This window comes from Blennius ocellaris, assembly GCF_963422515.1.
Source record: "Blennius ocellaris genome assembly, chromosome: 14".
Taxonomy (NCBI): Eukaryota; Metazoa; Chordata; class Actinopteri; order Blenniiformes; family Blenniidae; genus Blennius; species Blennius ocellaris.
The window spans coordinates 7923381-7942415 of record NC_137663.1 but is presented as its reverse complement, the minus strand read 5'-3'; the positions used below and the strand labels follow the sequence as shown (position 1 = coordinate 7942415).

The window sequence follows — 19035 nt, the reverse complement described above, 5'->3', positions numbered from 1 at the left end:
TCAAAACAACTGTTTCTTTAATTTTGTCTCTCACCAAGAATTGCGTCTTTGTCGCGGTTTTCCAGCTCCGCGATGGGCACGAAGTCACAGTGCAGTGCGGGGATGTCCTCGCCGTCATCGCAGGGCACGATGGAGGAATTGGAGTGGAGGCTCATCTCGTAGTCGTTCTTCAGTGAGGTGTACTGTTTGTTGGCTACCTTTAGGGTTGCCTTGGAGATGTAGTACACCTGCAAAGAGGGACGAAATACGCTCACATCAAAAAACTAAGCTTCAACCTGATTCAGAAAAATCCACCCAGGATGTGCTTTACTAGTCGACTGAATGCTTAAAGGCCTTTCTCTTGCTAGCCTGCAATAGGAATTATTCATCGATTGGCGTTTTCTTCATATACAAGCTGCTACACTGTAATACATGATTCTGTAGTCATGTACATTTCACTTAATATATCTGATAAAAAATGTATTCAATATAAATGTGTCCTTGATTTTGTGGTAATTGTTTAACTTTCAAACAAAAATGCTTGAGATAATATCTGCTTATTTTGGTTGCATTAAATATAATCTTTATGTTTGTATAATTCTAAATCAAGAGAATTTTGAATGAATCCAACTCATACAATTATCCAGTTTTTAAATCGACAAAACTTATTTTGCGCCTTTTTTCTTCTTTTCAATTCAGCAGGTCACATGACATAAAGGAAGTGTGGATGACTGGTACCCCTTTCCCTCCATTTAACTTAACAATTTAGTTTGGTTGACAAAGGTAAGGAGAGTGTTTTTTATACTGTAATGTTAATGACGACTTGTAGGAAATTAGCAAGTAAAGTAATACAGAGATACATTGATTTGTTGAGTGTTTTAGCACATGTGCTAATTTGCAACACTTGTCCACAGGTGGCGAGATAGATAGTTTACAAGAGGCAGAACCTGATGCAGAAAACTGCAGTTGTGTGTTGTTGTTTTTAAGATTTGGTTTCCTGGAATACTTTGTAATAGACCCCTTGCGTCCCCCCCCCCCCCCCCAAAAAAAAAGGTTCTAGGGCAGCATCTTCTGTATGTTAAAGGCTGATTGAAATGCTGTACCTTTAATAAAGTCAGATAAAAAGGGTCACTTTTGTCAAACATTTAATGTTATTGTATCTTAAGTAAAATTTCTTCAGTATTTTCTGATCGACCAATTGTAATCTCACACTAAAATGTAGGTCAAATGTAGGGGGGGGGGGTTTCCTCCTGGTTTCCTCCTGGTTTCCTCCCACATTCCCAAAAAACATGCAGTGGGGGTCCCTGGGCAAGACCCTCGGCCCCCCCAAGCGCTGCTCTGTGCGGCTGCCACTGATGGGTCAATTTGGAAAGACATTTCCTCTCTGCGGATTAATACAGTGCTATAAATAAATAAGAAAATTCTATATTTCTATATTTAAATATTTATGTCAGTACCTTTTACTAATTTAGACATTTCTCTTGTTGATATCTATGTAATATTTTTTTGTTTAAATTTGGTTAATTTATTAGTGAGCTTAATTTGAATCCACTCAATTTAAACAGGTAATTCTTAAGGAACCGATTTGAGTTATATTAACTCAACTTTTAACATCGTTAGATTTCATTAATAACATTGCGTACAGCAGGGGTGTCAAACTGATTTCACTTGAGGGGCCACATCCACCCTGATCTGACCTCTGGAGGGCCGAACGAGTCAAACGTAACATATTAAACTGCAGATATGGACAAATGTCAAAGTCTTTCCTTCTTTTGATCCTTTTGGAACTGCAAGAATTTGCCAGTCTATTCTGAAATTTACATATTAAAGTTAATCAGATATTATTATATTTGAAAAAAAAAAAAAAAAAACCCTCAGTCACCTGTATCTGGATATCGTATTTTTATTCAGGATTAAAACAATTTGTCATCATCTGGAAATTGTTTTGAGTTCACGTGTCTAAAGTATCACTTCACATAAATTGGACTCATTGTTTTATTGTGAAACGTGTTGCGTCATGTGACCTCCACAGATTGCATTAATGTCGGGGGTCAAATTCTGACCAATGTCATTTTGGCCAATCTCGTGTTTTTAGATCAGCCTCTGTCGGTTTTCATATTTATACTTAAAAAAAAAAAAAAAATCACATGGCGGGCCGGATTAGATCCTCTGGCGGGCCGGTTCTGGCCCCCGGGCCGCATGTTTGACCCCCCTGGCGTACAGTGTACTTAACTGTCATGCAACAGCATGCCACTTGTTGGGGCTACAGAGCCATTCTTCATCAGCGACGAAACAACTCATTTGGTATCAATTTACAAGGATAAGCTTTCATCCTGTTCAGTGAGAGAAGATAATGCAGCTCATCACGACAATGACCTTGCAGCGTCTTAATTGGAGGTAAAGTCTTCAGAAAGTTAATAGAATGTGTTGAGTGAATAAAGCAAACCGAGATACAAAGCAACAACCTCAAAGAGCCTCAAACTTCAGTAATATTTGAAATCCAATATGATCGTTGAGGTTTGTGATTAAAGGCTTTACTTGGCTCCTAATACCCCCAATATGATTGGGAACAATGTTTAAATATCTCTCTTTAATTTGTGCTTTTGAATGTTTACTGGGTGGTTTTATGTTTAAATCGCCAAGGACAGCCTTAATAATTAGTACGTAGCTTTTTAATTATTTTAATCATCTAAAACAACTGAAATGTATAGTTTATTCAGCTTGATCCTTTTCACTCTTTATCTATCCTGTATGATCTTTTTTCTTTCCAAGTTTGCATTTTAAAGCGGGCAAAGAAATGTTTATCTCGTCTTATTCACATCACGTCAGTCATCTGTGATCTACTAACCCGCATGAGAGCAAATATAATTTGACTGTTTTGTCGATTAATTGATCCTTTAAAGGAAATTACATTTCAATGCGGCTGCTGTTCAACCAAAACCTCTTAATGAGGATTGAAGGAAGAAGAAAAAAAAGGGGAAGAAGTCAGGTCCAAAGTGAGATGTGGCATCATATCGGCCCCATCACTTGTCTAATTCACCAGAAAATAAGAAGTGGTTGAGAGCGAATCTGCTAAACAGCATAATTTAAACTCAATCTGTGAGACACGCTTCTTCATTTACTCTCGTATCCTCTCGCTCGCTCTCTCTCTGCTTCTGTCACTGTGGCTCTCCTTTATTTCCTCCGTCCCTGCTTTACCCCACACTGAGATAGGAGCATGAAACTAATGTGATAAGCATTCCGGCTGCTTGCAGCCAGTCACACCCACTCACTGTTCTGTCAATACCCAGATCACGGAGGGAAGACAGATTCATTCCTTTATTTATCTTTGGAGGGTAAGAGGGCACAAATTGGATGTGGGCCTGTGTTGGGAGTCACTGCTGGTGGCTGATACCTGAGCCAGTGTGACTAGCAAAATGACGGCCGGGGTTAATTGAGTTATTAAGCTCGGCGGGCCGGACTAAGTTGAGTAAGAGCTTTAACATGTGTCCCGCCTGTCTGTGATTGCGTAGACATCCAGGGACATGCAAAGGGCATGTCCAGGCTGTTCAAAACAGGAACATTCAGCACAAAAGAGCTGGAAATATCCAATAAAATACCCTTTTTTTTTTTCCATACTCATTCACTGAGGGAAAATAACACGTCCGTCATTCTGCACAATCTGACATTTCTTCATGAAAAGAGCTTGTATGACCTCAAGTCATTGAATGCACAATGTACTGACTCTGTGGTGCGATGGCAAACGCATCATTAGTAAGCAATGCTGCATATGAATATATTTGTAAGGATACCGTTATGTACACTTGAGTGCTTGGATACAATATTTTGTCTGATTTTTAGCCCTTCAGCAAGTTCAAGGGTCAGTCTCCATGTTGGTTATGTAACGGGAGCTGAACCTGGCAGGCATGGCTTTTTGTTCTTTCTTCTTTTTTTCCCTTTTTTTTTTGCAATCGGGATAAAGCTTACAGAAGATTTTGAAAGATGGCCAAGCAAGCCAAACACATACTTCTTTAATGTACAAATCACCAAGAAAGTGTTGAGCAGAATGATCCGATTAGGGTTTCCACATGTTCAAAGTCTCATTTACACATCATCTTCATCGTCTGTGTGAAACTGTTCTCGTCTTCTTTCTCAGTGACTGTCGACGTCTTGATTCACAGTGACAGTGAAAAGATCAAAGCAGCTCAGACTTAAAATAATACAGACACTGAAGTGGATTCATGTTGGAGTGATCAGGCTACACTGTTAATGGATGTTTTTTTTTTTTTATGCTTTATATTATATTGATATTTTTTTATATGCAATCCAACCAGTTAATTAGGAAAAGGATATTTGTTTCTCAAATACAACTATGAAGTTAAATATCTATACAAGTTCATTGCTGTTGTTCTAACTCCAATGAAAAGGAGTTTAATGGATTTACCAGCCTATTTCGTTGTTTCAAGTTAAATCGTTGTTACATTTTCGTAACGTTTTGCGTTTACATGGCAACATTTCCATGTACTTCCAGACAATATCCATTTACACGGCGATGGGAGTAACGCTAAAAACAATGTCGATTTCATGTCTGGCCACTGGTGGGTGCCATTTGTTTCTGTAATCTAAGCTACCCCAGCAATACTAACAACAAATCTAAGCTACAGTCCAAAAAGGAGAGAAATTACCTTGGAGACAGTAGCCACAGCAAAGTGCAGCATTTATAATGGAAATATAGATTTCCAAACAAGCAGCATTGTTACAACAAAGACATAATCGCAATACTTTCTGATCATGGTTCATAATGTTACAAGATACTGTAATGTGCAGATGGAGACTACCTGCCACTGGCATTACTTTCTGTCTCTAACCTGAAGACGTTTTCTGTCGCGCAGACATACTCAGACCTCCTCTTACACCCAAAGGGAGTGCAAATGTCTGCTACTTTCAGACTGATGCTCTCGTCTTTCACCCGTCCTGCGCCAACGTTGTTTAAATATCAAATATACTTGTGCCCATCCGAGCCCCAGCGGGCACGTCCGTCTGGAAAGGAGATATTGTCGGGCAGACCGGGGGTGAACTACTATCTCGCAGCGGCACCAAGTGATTGCTCGATTAACCAGTTAAATCTTAAAAGGTCAGTGGTGTTGGACTTTACTGTTATTTCAGGGGCACATCATTTAGACGGTTATATGCTGATACGTAAGAGGCTGCATGCACTCTTCTTGTTAGGCACACAAGGACGCACAAGGGCAGAGCACAGCGAGCCAATGTAATAAAAATCTGATTACAATCGCAATCCAAAGAGGTGCCGTTTCTTACAGACGAGTCTGTATGGCTGCACTGATTCGTGGGAAAAATGTTTTTCAGAGCGCCCAGTTATTCTTTCTACAATTATGCAGGAATTGAATGACGATGAATAAACATCAAATCAATCGATTCGCATGAATGATTCAAAAGCTAGAATCACTGTATCGCCCTGCAGCTGGAAATGCCAGGAGGCTCTGACATTCACCTTGAATTAAAAAAAGAAAAAAGCAAACAGATAGTTGTGAAATAAACTACAATTGTGCAAAAAGAGCAATGTTGATACGGGATTGTGATGAGGTTCAGATTGATTATGATAATAACCTCATGCTTTATTTTCATACCACATGACAGAAGGGGGCAGTCGTGAGCAGAGAAGCTTGGAGAAGACAGACGTGAGTGGGAATGTTTCATGTAGGCCAGTCACAAAGTGGCAACGGTCTTAAAAACAACAGTGAAAGTACAGAAATTGCTGCATGCAACCAAAACTTCAAAAAAAGGGTGTGCAACCGTTTGACTGGGAGTTTACAGTGGATTCTGTGAGTTTCTCTCAATGTGGGAAAGGTTTTGTCCAGTCGGCTGCTGCGATACATTGGCTTCCTATCAAATCAAAAATGTTAATCATTTTTATAAACTCAAAGCGCTCCGATATAACCCCAGCAGAACACTCCGGCTTCCTGGAGGTTCCTATGTGTTTCTAAAAGTAGAATGGGAGGCAGGCTCCTCTCATGTGGAACTAGTTAGGAAGGCTGACACTGTCTCTCGGTTTAAAGTTATTTAATAAAGCTTAAAGTTAGGGCCGGCTCAGGCCACTCTGGACCATTGTCTAGTGAAGCTGCTATAGGTTTAGACGGCTGAGCTCTTTATTGCGCTCGTCTTTCCTTTCTCACTCTCTCTACAATCAGATTTTTTTCCCTTTTCACTACTGCCTAAGCTTGTTCATGTAGAAAATATATAGTCGGGTTTTCTCTGTAAAAGTACCTTGAGATTACTCTCTTTTTTATGGAGACTATATAAATACAATTTAGTCTCTTCAGTGGTATTCAGAGGGTTGTTTTGTTTTGGGTTTTTTTTAGCAACATTTAGATGTTGTATACAAAAGATGTATGCCATATGCCAAAACCAAAATACAAGTGTCACATGCAAGAAATGTTTCATCTGGTTTTAAACCTTCTTAAAAACCAGAGTTTCCATAAACCTAAGGATAGTTATTAACTCTACTTTGCATAGTATGCAACCCTATAACAAACAATATCAACATGTCGCATTCGGCGACATATTTCCAGTGTCATCTCCACATTAACAATGTCACAAAAATACGACTTGTTTTTCCCATCAAGAAATAAGTTTTTCTTCACAAAAATCCATGACGACTGCCCCTTCCTCATTCTCTGTCCTGACGTCCCGAAGGATTTATAGAGGGATATTTTGTCTGAAGATTTACTGTATGTGCATATGAAAATGATACCCGAGACTAAAAAGTACTCTGAAAGCACTTTGAATGTTAAGACGATTAAATGTCATCGCACCTTCACTTAAATAAAACACCATGGCGAAATATTTGGGCCCTCCTTTAGAGAGGCAGCAAGTAAAAACATATTCTGTGCTTTTCAGCCGTCTTTGGCAACGTGCGGCACGTGCTGAGGGTTTTATTGCGAATGCTAAAATTTCCAAGAGGCTCTTATCGCTGTAAGTGAAGAGAGGGATTTACTCACCTTTCCTTGCTCCACTAGAGAGAAAAACTTGTCCACCTCCTTGTTGAAGGCTGTGATCTTGATTTCTCCCTGTGGACATGCACATTTCCACTTAACTTCTCAAAGCAGGGATAAAGGAGAAAAGCAATCATGTCTTAACATATGTTGCACTGCTACTTACACTTCCATCCACCACGTCGAAAGAGAAGAGCTTGCCCTCTCCTCTGGAATTGCTCCAGGTGCGAACATTGCACTTGTTGGTGACTCTGGCCTTGATGGTCCACCTAGGTAGACGTTTGTAACAGTGAATCAAGTACATATTTAGTTGTTATTAAAAATAATTTAAATTATACAGTACGATATGGGGCCTTTTCTGTTTGCATGTTCTCCATGTGCAGTCATGAGTTTTTCCTTTATGTATCGCCTCCCATAGTCCAAAAAAACATGCATTTGAGGTTACAAGGTGACAGCATTGGAAGCAGCAAACACTGGAATTACGATGTTTGCTTAAACTTTGAAATGTAAACAGTATGAATGTAGACTTTTTCCATCATGTCATGACAAAACACTTGGATATGATGACCAAACTGAAACAATGTGTGTCTTCACAAGCAAGTTGTTAACATGTGGAGCCAGTGATGTGAAAAGCAGCAATGCAAAGATTTTGTTTTTTCATCCCACCGATTTTTCTGCGCACCAACAATTCGACTTCATGAAATTTCAAATATAACCCTTAAAATCGATGATTTTGTTGGTACGCATTATCAAGAGTGTTTCAAGTGATAACGCATAGTTATTTGCATTTTCCTTTTCAGAAATGTTTTGCGGAAATGGCAGAAACGCAGGAAACGATGTAGTAAGTGTGTAAGGCCACTAGTGGCTGCTGTTGTTTGGTTTGGTAATGAAACGCCAGCATTCACATGGGCAGACAAGAAAGCTGGATTGCTGTTAAGAGTGACTCAAGTATGAAACTACAAAGTCCGAGGAGAACATCGACAGGTCAGCAACAAATTGCCGTCTGACAGCTTCACCACTGACAGACGACTCAGGTTGAAACCAAACTTTACGGCTGCAATGCCATCATGTTCATGACGTAGACAAAGGAAACGGCACGAAGGTCAAGACCGTGTAGCTTGCGGATAAATCTCGTCCTCCAAACGGATCGACAGAAACCGCTTCGCCTCTGATGAATTTTTAACGCAATGGCCGTGCGAACAATATAATGACGACTTGATGACGCGACTGAGTCGTTCAAACCTTTAGCAAATTGTATTTGAAATAAAACTTATTTAAAGTTTTCTTTGGCCAAAACACTATATGTGTATGGAAGTTATACAAAGGATTTCCAGTCTAAAGGTCAGCACACACAGTAAAGAATGCTGCATAGACTTTCATGACATTCTTCCTTTTTTGTTAATGAGCATTTCAGGGCGGCTGACATCAGTCACCAATGTGAAACACAACTGTGCTAAAAAAAAAAAAAACTATTCCCAAGTATGTGAGTATTTCCAGTCTTTTTAAAGTTCCACAAAAAGAGGGAGGGGAATAAAGAATCCAGCAACTTTCTTTTCAAAGAGTGAACTAGGTGTTGTACATCTGCCAAATCCTGAATGCATTTAAAATGTGCTTCTTGTTCTGTTTTTAACAACAGCCAAGCCAAGCTCGACACTTCACGCAGCAGCGAGCTTTTTGACTGCGTTGATAATTGTGCAGCAGCAGAGGATATTCATACCATAACTTTGCCTGCAATTAAATCCCCTATCATGAGAGCAGCTGCTGGCCCAGAGTGAACCCCATTCCCTGCTCAGTATGGATAAGACTGCTACACCAAGGTTTATGGCAGTCAAAAGCCAATTACAGTCTGCTCTCAATGCTTTTGCTTAACGCCAGCAGAATGGGATGGGAAAGCCATGCGAACGGGCATTAAAAACCTTGTGCACATACAAGCATATTATCTCCAGCATGTACGGTACTACTTTGTGTCACACACACCTTCATGTTTTATTTCACCCATATATTTCGAGCAGCGACGCAGCTGCTGAAGTCATCTTTTTTTTTTTTTTTTTTTTTACTCACTATAGGTACTCCCCAACTTCAAAGTTAGAACAGTCATCAGTTTATTACAACACCTAGAGGCACAGTTATCTTTACAGCTCGCACTTTCAAACAAGCCAAATGTTATCACAGCCCAAACATGGAGAGAGTTGACAAGCTACGTTTCCCGGAATCTAGATACCGACATCTCACCGTTGTGATTTTGCGAACAACTTTTAAGGTGAGGGACAGAAACTTAAGCCTAATGAAATGATAAGAGGCGAGAGAGAAGGGGGGGGTGGGGGGGGGGGGGGGGGGGGGGGGGGGTGCCCTCGAGGAGGTAAAGAAATTGTAGGATGAGAGGAGGGAGGGAGGAAAAAATTAGGTTGGCCAAATCCCTACAGGGCCAAATAACAGAATCCAAACCTCAGCAGCAGAGCATAAAGACCCAGCAGTGCCTACTGTAAAAGTGTCCGTTTCCCCGGCAAGATCGGTCATTTCATTTCCATGCAAATGGGAATGACTAACATGCACACACAACTTTTCACACACACTCACACACACACACACACACGCACGCATGCACGCACGCACGCACGCACGCACGCGCACTTAGAAATGAAGGAACGCCAACACATGCATACACGCACATTCGCAAAACATGCCCCAAAATGCCACCGCAGAGAGACGACGGCAAACAAGAAGCTGCAGTCAGAACACGAGAGAAACAAGCTCAAATAATGAATGTGCTGGGAGGAGAAACAAAGTCGATTCAATTAAAAATGTGGACAGTGATGAGAAATCGGGAAGACACGTGTCACTACACGCACCGCAGCAGAGAAAAGCAGGCGTACGAAGGCTCACATATGTAAAACTTACTTGCTTTGGTAGGGATTGAGCTGGGCGATTGGAATTGCTCTCGCGGAAGACAGCGGAGACGAAGTGGAAGCCTTCATGGGGGAAAACTTCATCGGGGATGTTTTCGATGGGGAGGCTGTGGGGGAAGTCTTCATGGGTGAAGCCTTCATGGGGGAGGTCTTCATGGGGGAGGTCTTCATGGGGGAGGTCTTCATCGGTGATTTCCCCATAAAACCCCTGCCACGGCCTTGAGGAGGAGAAAAGGCTGTGGGGGAAAACAATGTGACAAACTTCAAGGAGTGCTCAAAACCCTTCAGAAGGTGATGTAGTTGTTGGTACCATCACTTAGTAGCAAGACTTTTCATGATTTCCCTGTTCCTGCATGTCTTTCCTCCCACGACCTAAAGACGTATAATGCAATTAATTTGATCTGTGAATTTGTGGGAGCTGTATACACCAAACAAGGACTGGCAACATATGCATGGGGTAACAATCCCTTCACACCCACCCACCCTGTATAGCGGAGTCAACGCTGCACAGACACTTGTGGGAGGAACCGTCACAGACACCTGCACCGTCCACACAGGAGGGGCTCATCTCCCATCAGGCATCAGGAGCAAAACAGAGTCAAACAGCTTCTGTTCTGCAGCTGCCAGTGATGGTCCTCTTTAGAGACCCCATTAGTAGTAATGTAGGCAACCGGATGGCACTCCTGGGTGGAGCGGAAACTAAAGTGTAAAGGCGAAGCTTTGCGTTTACCAGTCAAACGGTATCGCTACACTCGACTATGATTATGAATTTCGAACCAAAATGATGAGATTGCACATTACAGCGAATCCATTTGTTTTTATTTTGGACATAGCATGAAGACAGAAGCCAATTAAGTATCAATGTAAGATCATTTATCGGTACCTGGAACCCCTAATTTTACTTTACTGATTGGTAAACTAGTAAAGGCTCAGGCGCTACTGCAATGAACAAGGACCTAAATATGAGTTAATGGATGTTTGCATTCTACAAAATAAGCATTGAGTGGTAGGCCGATCAATAACTATAAAAAACCTGGAATTTTTTTTTTTAATTTATAACATCAAGAACAGACGTACTGAGAAAAAACAGAAAGCTATAGGCAACATACTTTCCAAGTACAGTATATAATGCCTGGATCACTCATATTGCAAAACCTGTCATTTAAACACCTCCCTCACAAATTGAGAGACAAAATATCACCTTATCTTTCTTAACAGAAGAGCTACCAGAATGCCATTGGGCTAAACAATCTCCGACACCCTGACAAAAATATTTTAGCTGCTATAAAACATTAATGGTGCTACAGTTATCTGATCGTGAACAGCTGCCAAAACCATAAAATGCCTGAGAAAGTTAAAACTCTCCCAACAGACCCCCCCCCCCCCCTCCCCAAACAGTATTGCTTAATTCTCTGTTAAATACCAGTTTGCGCCAATTACTAAAATAGTTTTCCTTTCTCCAGGTGAGACTGCCAATCAATTATTAATTTCATAATTACTGTACTTGTGCCTTTCAGTCATTGGAGAAAGAAGAATTAGCATTAGTTATCAGAATATCAGTTTTGTGGCCAAGACGCCAAACATCCGAGTCTTAATTATAGCAGTGAAGCGTGAACATTTTTTATTTAGACTGAGTGAAGTGAAGGAGAGCAATTAGTTTTAAGAGGTAGACCACAGTAAAACAAAAAAGAAAAAAAGAGATTTCGTTTATTAATCAGATAGAACATAGTTAACGTGGAGTGGAATAGGAATGTGAAAGCATAAAGAGGTAGTTTGTCAAAATGAAAATAAGTGTGAAAGTGGTTTATTGTGTTAATATTTCTCTCGAAGGAGCATTTTTAACTGACACCTCGTGAACTATACACAAAAAGTAAGGAAAGGTGTTGAACAGCCTCATTAATTCTCTTTTGAATGCTGCTACATTTGGAAGGAAGAGCATCAGAGCAAGAGCACATTTGTTGAATCCGGCAGATATCTTTTCTTTACTGTTGCTTCCGACTCTTGTTTGGAGCTTCTGGTTCGTCCAGTCAGGCGTCTAATGGAAAATCCTCAGGCCCCGTCTGCACAGTAATGTTTCAAACGTACCATTCCGGCATTTTCATTCCATAAAACCTGTGCGCTTAAACGGCGACATTTTGAAAACACTTGTCCGTTCGCATCAACGAACCACACCCATGCACGCGGAGTCGCAGGCAACAATATGAATCAACGATGGGGAGTTCACTGACATTTTCCACGAGATCCAGCCATTTTCAAAAACTTGCTTTTTCAGTGTCGTATAAACAGAGTTTTCACTTGAAAACCTTGTATAGGGGCCGTAATGCAGACAGAGATGAGCCGCAAGAGCAGGGTTTTGACACTCCAGACCTCCAGAGCTTGAGAGTGGAGAGGATGGAAGGACCTGCAGTCACAGTAAGCAGCCAGAAGATCGTGGAACTTGAAACATTCCTTTTTCTCCACAGGAAAACGAAGACATGGACTTAGTGTTTGATAGATCCGATATGAAAAGCCCTTTTAATGTACCGTTTACCATTAATGAATCGTCTGATTGCTAACGCCCCAACACTAATGAAGGTGTGCCTTTTTTTTGGTTTTTACTTTTTCAAATCAAGCTCTGCTGCCCGTCCCACGAATGCGTGCTCTAAACAAACGGTGCACCATTCAATACACAGGCTTCCCACTGGAATAAAAATACATTGTGAAGAAATAATCCAGCAAACACAAAAGTCCGTACTTTCTATGCATACGTCACCTACATCTCACTCGTAATAGTAATCAACACGACTGGAAAAAAAGTTGAGATTAAATCAGCTTGTTTACGAAACAATTGCCCGGCTTCTTTTGTTCGGTCTTACAAATGAAATGCAAGAAGTCTCGAACAGTTTGGAGCGGCCCACAGACTCCCAAGGTGCTATCTCACTTCCCACAATGCAGCAGCATCAGCTCATATCAGTATGACTCAGAATAAATAGTAAGCTGTCGTCAAAATATTGTTTATGCAATGCCTTGATTTTGGCATGAATTACCTGCCACATTGAGCATTCTGGAGTTTTGGGGGGGGGGGGGATCTTGAGGGATAAAACAACTTAATTCCCCGGAGACCACTCCCATGATTTAAGCATCTGCTTCGGAGCACAACAGACATTTACCGCTATGATCCCCTCCTTTGTGCACGTGTACTTCTGTGTGTGTGTATATATGTGTGTGTGTCAAGAGTAAACTCCTGGGGGAAATCACAGATTGAACAGCTATTTTCAGGCAAGGGGTAATTAACATCAATATGCATGCACACGCTGTTCGGATGGAGAGTAGGAGCAAAAAGATGATAGGTGGTGGGGAAACGAGGGGTCGACAGACGAACAGAGCAAAGAGAGGAGCACAGAGCTTTATCAAGATCCTAATTTTTTGTGATTAAGATCATTGCAAGATTCTAATATGTATTCCGGCAACGAATTCCACACCATCTTTTGTTGAAGGGTAGTCTGCTGGTGTGAGAATATGGAGAGCAGGAGCCAATTATTGAACACATACCGACAAAAAAGGAAAACAAAATGAGCGACAAAACTAGTATGTACACAAGTATGTGATAAATACTATTGTATTTGGGGGGGGGGGCGTTTGCTCAAAACCACACGGAGAAAGCTAAAGACCTTTTAATTATGTGACTTCCCCTGTCACCTGTTGTAGAATTCTGGAAATGTTATTTTTGACATATTTAGCCTTGTTTTTAATTCTGACTCTGTTACAGGACACTTTCACACGACAGCGTTCAAGTGAAAACGCACAACGCTCGTTGCATTTAAGTAACGGTGCCCGGAGCCACTGAAAACACAACTTTTTTTGAGCACGGCCAGACAGCGTCTTCAAAACATTGCTGTGATACTCTGAAGTTTTCTAAAAGCAAATGGATACGTTTTCACTGGAAATGGAGCCTCAGTAAGCCTCTATTTTTTTAATTTTTCTGTGTAAATATAAGTGAACGGGGGCGGCGGATCTGTGGGTAACACTCTGTTTTTATTTAGTTTTTACCCTGCAAAACAATTTGTGCTGCATTTCTTTGTACAAAAAGTGCTATGTAAATCAAGTGAGGCTGATTTATTTTAAGCACATTTTATACATACTGAATTTCAGAAATCAGTGAGGCCGAAATATATGTGCCCCTCGGAATATCTTTATGCTAAGAAATGTCAAAAAAAGAAAGCCTGTGTAAGTCTGTGTACGCTTACGCGTGACTGTGTACAGGTATTTTTGACATTGTGGGGACTTGTGTCTGTTCACACACACTCTACAATTTTGAAACTTGTCTTCCTCCAAGTGGGGAAAAGTTGAATGGATGTTTGAATATACAGTAGATCTTCATGGAATAAACATAAGTCAATGTGACATCCTCAAACAATCAAAAATGATCCCTTGTTTGGGTCAGGGTTAGTGTGAGACCCTTACTTATGATTGAGTTTAAGATAAAGAACTAAAAATGTCCCACAAGTGAAGCTTTACAAACGTGTGTGGGAGTGAAAAGAGAAAAAAGAGCAAAAGAAATGCGAAGACAAAGGAAACCTGCAGAGGATGGTTAAAGATGAATAATGAATAGGTTTTTTTTTAAACTGTATTTCAGCGAGTGCAGATTTCTTTTCTGGAATTTGAATATCATCTGCAAAGCAGTTTGAAAGTCGTCCATTTCAAGTGATCGCTGCTGATGAATATTTCAGTGAGAGCACGAAACAGCCTGTGACTACCGTGTCATGACCTCTGACTTCACACCTACTGCTGGGAAAACGTCACAGAATATTAAAACAGTGGCTGGGATATGGATTTCTTTCTTTTTTTAATGTAAAGGGTTCAATACCACATGTGACTGACAGAGCTCAAAATCATTTGACACATTTTCTTCATAAGCTTCACGAGAGAGAATCTCCACGACCACATCTTCCCACTGTGTCAGAGGTCATAGTTGTGATCAGAGCTGAAGCCTTCCAGCCGACAGTACATACCACTTCCTCTCATCCGCTGTGTTTTGATTCTGAAACTCATTTAAGGTATGACCATCCAAGATGGTCTGATCCCCCCCCCCGAATACATCTGCGTGTACATCCAATTTGCGTATTTGGCTTATTCAGGATGCTTGCAGCCTGTGAAATCCAGCGTGAGCTCAAATGAGACAGACCCCGTGTACCTGCAGCCTTTTAGAAACAAATTGGTTTGCAGTTTACTGCTCCCTCTTGCCTGTTCTATGCTTTGAGGAATACGTGTGTTGATTTGTCTGTGGTATTTCTCGCTCGGACTTGGCACAGCCAGAAATCTAACCCTGGTTATGTGTGAGAGCCACTGCTCTCACACCAAAGGTGATTTCTTTAAAACGCGCATCTCTCGAGTGTTTTCACACCTTTTCGGTCGACCTTGTTGAGTTTCGGAAAGCGCAACAGGAAAAGTCATGCAGAATAGTCACTCCCACGCCAGAAAGCAGACGGCGTGCACAGCAACTGCCTTACATACGCCACAAGAGCTCCTAATGAAGACTTTACCCTTAAAGAGGATTCATACGCTCATTCATTCATCAAACTCCTTCGGTGCCATGCTATATTTGTAAGTTCCAGCTGTGTAAATGTGGCCAAATGTTTTATGCATTTGTAGATAGTAGTGACTTATAGATTGAAATTATGTTATTTAGTGGTCTGGCCCACTTGAGATCAAACAACGCAGTATGTGGCCCTTGAATTAAAGTGACTTTGACACTCCTACTCTAAAACTTCTCTATTATTCTTCGGAGCACAAATTTGCTCAGTAGATGATGGCAATCCCTGCGTCGGTGCATCCAATCAAAACAGCTGTGAAACAAGCAACTCGTTTCTACTTTTTTTGTTTTTTTATTCTCTTTTGAAAGTTACTTCTCTGTTTTGGGCTCATATTAATCACAGTTGCTTCACTGGCAAGGAAGCAGCTGTGAGTTCAGGGCCGAACTGAGGGACTAAGGGTAATAACCACCTGCAGTACGACTGACCACAAACTGACCTCTGGGTTAAGAAACCTGCGCTAGCAAATAGCCCGTCTTACTCCCATACGCCTCTTGCTTGTGTCTCTGTGCTCGCTCAAATCGCTGCCGGTTGGAGCCGACGCTCACAAGTGAAAGAATCAATGAGCCACTTCGCCTAAATGGAGGCACCCGAGGACTCAGTGGGCCGTTTGTGGACCGTGATGTCTTCAGAGCCTTAAACCCAGACCCTTCAATACAACTGCAGCCTCCCGGCTCATTTACAACGTCCACAGCTCATCGGAAGCACTTCACTTGTGGCATTTGGTAATTTTGTTAAAGCACACAAAGTTATTGAGTACGTGAAGATGCAATTTAGAAAAATATTGGAAAGTAATCAAACACTTAGCCACATTCAGGAGGAACGAGAAAGATGACAGCGAGCCTTTTGTGCACGATACTTGTTTTCGGCTGGGAGAGGAAATGCATGGCCATTTCATCAACGGAACAATTAAAGAGAGCAGCAGGCTTCCTCAGCCGACGTCTCCGAGGTAACACGGATCAAAGGACGTAAGGAGGAATCAGACTGATGAACTACTTGATGCAGAGCCACTTCTTTGCTCAAGTCAAATTAGTGGATTCTCTCTCTCTCTCTCTCTCTCTCTCTCTCTCGCTCCATCTGTGTATCGCTACGAGGGGGATTCAGTCCACAACGCAATATTCATGCAGCCATGATCTGGAGGAGCCACCGGCCCACACAGACCTCCTCAGTCACCCCACACACACACACACACACACAAACACAAACACAAACACTCATTATCCACCCACATGCCCACATCCTCCGCTGAGGAGGACGACTGGGTATGTTTTTGCCACATAACAAAATCCACGTCAAAGCTGCGAGCAGTTGGTGGCACAAAACAAGTGAGTGAAACAAAAGCTAAGCTAATAAAAGAAGACCCAATAAAAAGGCCTACTTTCGGCGTGATGCATGGGGCCGGCCATCGCGGCGAGAAACCAACCAGAGCTGCTGCCCCGTAGTAAAAGTCTGGTTGGCGGTAAAACTGTGGAGTGGGTGAATGATGAACACCCACAGTGACCAGTGGGCAGCAAGACCGGGCTCTGCTCACGTCCGAGTTGTAAATTTGATTAAAGTGCATGATGTGATATGGGGGTAGGGGAGGGTGTAAAAGGGGGGGGGGGGGGGGGGCAAGGCACTCGAGATGAAGAAACTGCAGTCTTCCATTCATTGAATATTTCCTGTGGCTACTTCCTGCCGCGGCGTGCCGTCTGACGCTGCCTCATCCAGCTCTTACCCCACGCTCGCGCTGCTGCCTTTGATCAGTGAAGTGCTATGAATATCAAAGACGTGAGAACCAGGATCTACCTTTTGGTCTGCGGTGCTGGTGAAAAGTGACACGGCAATGAGAAGGGAAGAAACGCAAGAGTGTTTATTGGTCCCAGTGTTTATTGGTCCCAGATTATGGCTGCAAAGCAACAGCAACAACAACAACAGCACCGAGGAGGAGAGACTGTGGAGGGGACTGCAAATCACTTGTCAGCAAACTCCTCACAGCGAGGATCCACGGCGCCCTCTGTTGGCCAAAACAGTTTGTCTGGAGTAACTGGGCCAAATCTCAGAGCAATCAAGCCAAACCACAAGGGTTTTTTTTTTGTTGTTGTTGTTGTTGTTTTTTTTTAATGCCACACACCTCAAGGTTGACACACACACACAGCAACTCAAATGCAAAATTCAATCACATCTGTAGAGACTGAAAATGTCACGATTCGTACTTTCAATTGCTGCTTCTGCTGAGGTATTACATTACTGGAATGTGCTGAGCACGGACGTCCTGCTCTTCTATCTGACGAGTAATGTCATGAAGGCAGAGCTTCAGGGTGCTTAGAGGGAGTTTACAATAATAGAGTGAGACGTGTCGGTCTTGCACGCAATGTCGTAGGGAAACATCCAAATATAGTGCTGGTGTTACTATCAATACTTCACGATGATGGGGCTTTTGGTTTGAAGTGCAGAAAGACTCAGACATTAGATGCCGTCGTCAATATGAAGGCCAGCAGGAACAAAAGCGAAGGTTTCACTCTCGTTACATCTCACATATGAAGGCGTGCTATACATGTTCATGAATGCAGAATTGAGAAATTTGAAAGGGAAGTTTATTCTTTTCATGCTGCATATGCTATGTACATCTACTTCTGCCAGAGTAATGACTGTGACTAACTGCCCAAGTCATTATTGTGGCACATTTAAGTAAACTAATAGTCAGGATTGCTAAAATGTTTCCGTTTTCAAGGTAAGATATCACATGTAAAGTCTTGGACAGGCCACTCACTGCTGCTGCTCCTATAGGAAGGTCCCGGGATGGCAGGAGATGGAGAAGGAGTCTCTACAGAACTGCCTGATGACACTTTATTTGGAGATGTCGTCATACCTGCGAGTTAAACAAACACCGTAAACGGCCCGCTTACACTTTCATCCGAGCACGTTTAACAAGGTTCATACCATCTGCATCATATGGAGTGGGATTTCCAATCGTCCCCCCACATTCCTCTGCTGACTTCAACAGGTCTATGTCCAACACAACCACCACCTTCCTGGAAATCACAGAGTCAAAGTCAGACATGAGACCAAATGAGATGGCGTGCAGCCGATGGAAGCCGAGGAAGGAGAGCAGGAGCACGTACCTGCCGTCCGACATCGTGTTGGTGGTGGTCTTCGTCAAACGATACACACAGTTTGGTAGCAGGAGGTTTTCTTTGTACAGATCGTTCAACTGCGTGGCCAGCAGGAAGTCTACGATCACAAACACATCACACAACGTTTTCTTTGTAATGAGCAGGGTTTTTTTTGTTGATCTACTGCTAACACACACACACACACACACACACACACACACACACACACACACACACACACACACACACACACACACACACACACACACACACACACACACACACACACACACACACACACACACACACACACACACACACACACACTGCACTCACAGCCTGAAAAGTTTTCAGCTTACTGCAAGATACTCACTAGTCAAATAGTGCTGACCATCACTCATCTTGAGCCTTAACCTGGGCGGGCCCGAAGCAGGACTGAACTGCCGGGAGCTCTGACAATGACAGGGAGAGACAACAAAGTTCAGAATTACAA

At 42.1% G+C, this 19035-nt stretch overlaps 1 protein-coding gene across 1 annotated transcript in view; it reads right to left on the bottom strand.

Annotated features, from left to right (window-relative positions):
• Positions 1-19035, bottom strand: part of LOC308139398 (replication protein A 70 kDa DNA-binding subunit-like) — a 49460-nt gene that overhangs the window by 28507 nt on the left and 1918 nt on the right. Inside the window, exons 3-10 of the mRNA XM_080508840.1 lie at positions 18916-18994; positions 18552-18660; positions 18370-18461; positions 18200-18298; positions 9870-10113; positions 7138-7240; positions 6978-7046; positions 35-227 (exon numbers count right to left, since the gene is read on the bottom strand). Of these exons, the coding sequence (XP_080364966.1) occupies positions 35-227; positions 6978-7046; positions 7138-7240; positions 9870-10113; positions 18200-18298; positions 18370-18461; positions 18552-18660; positions 18916-18994 (988 nt within the window). The remainder of the gene's footprint in view (positions 1-34; positions 228-6977; positions 7047-7137; positions 7241-9869; positions 10114-18199; positions 18299-18369; positions 18462-18551; positions 18661-18915; positions 18995-19035) is intronic.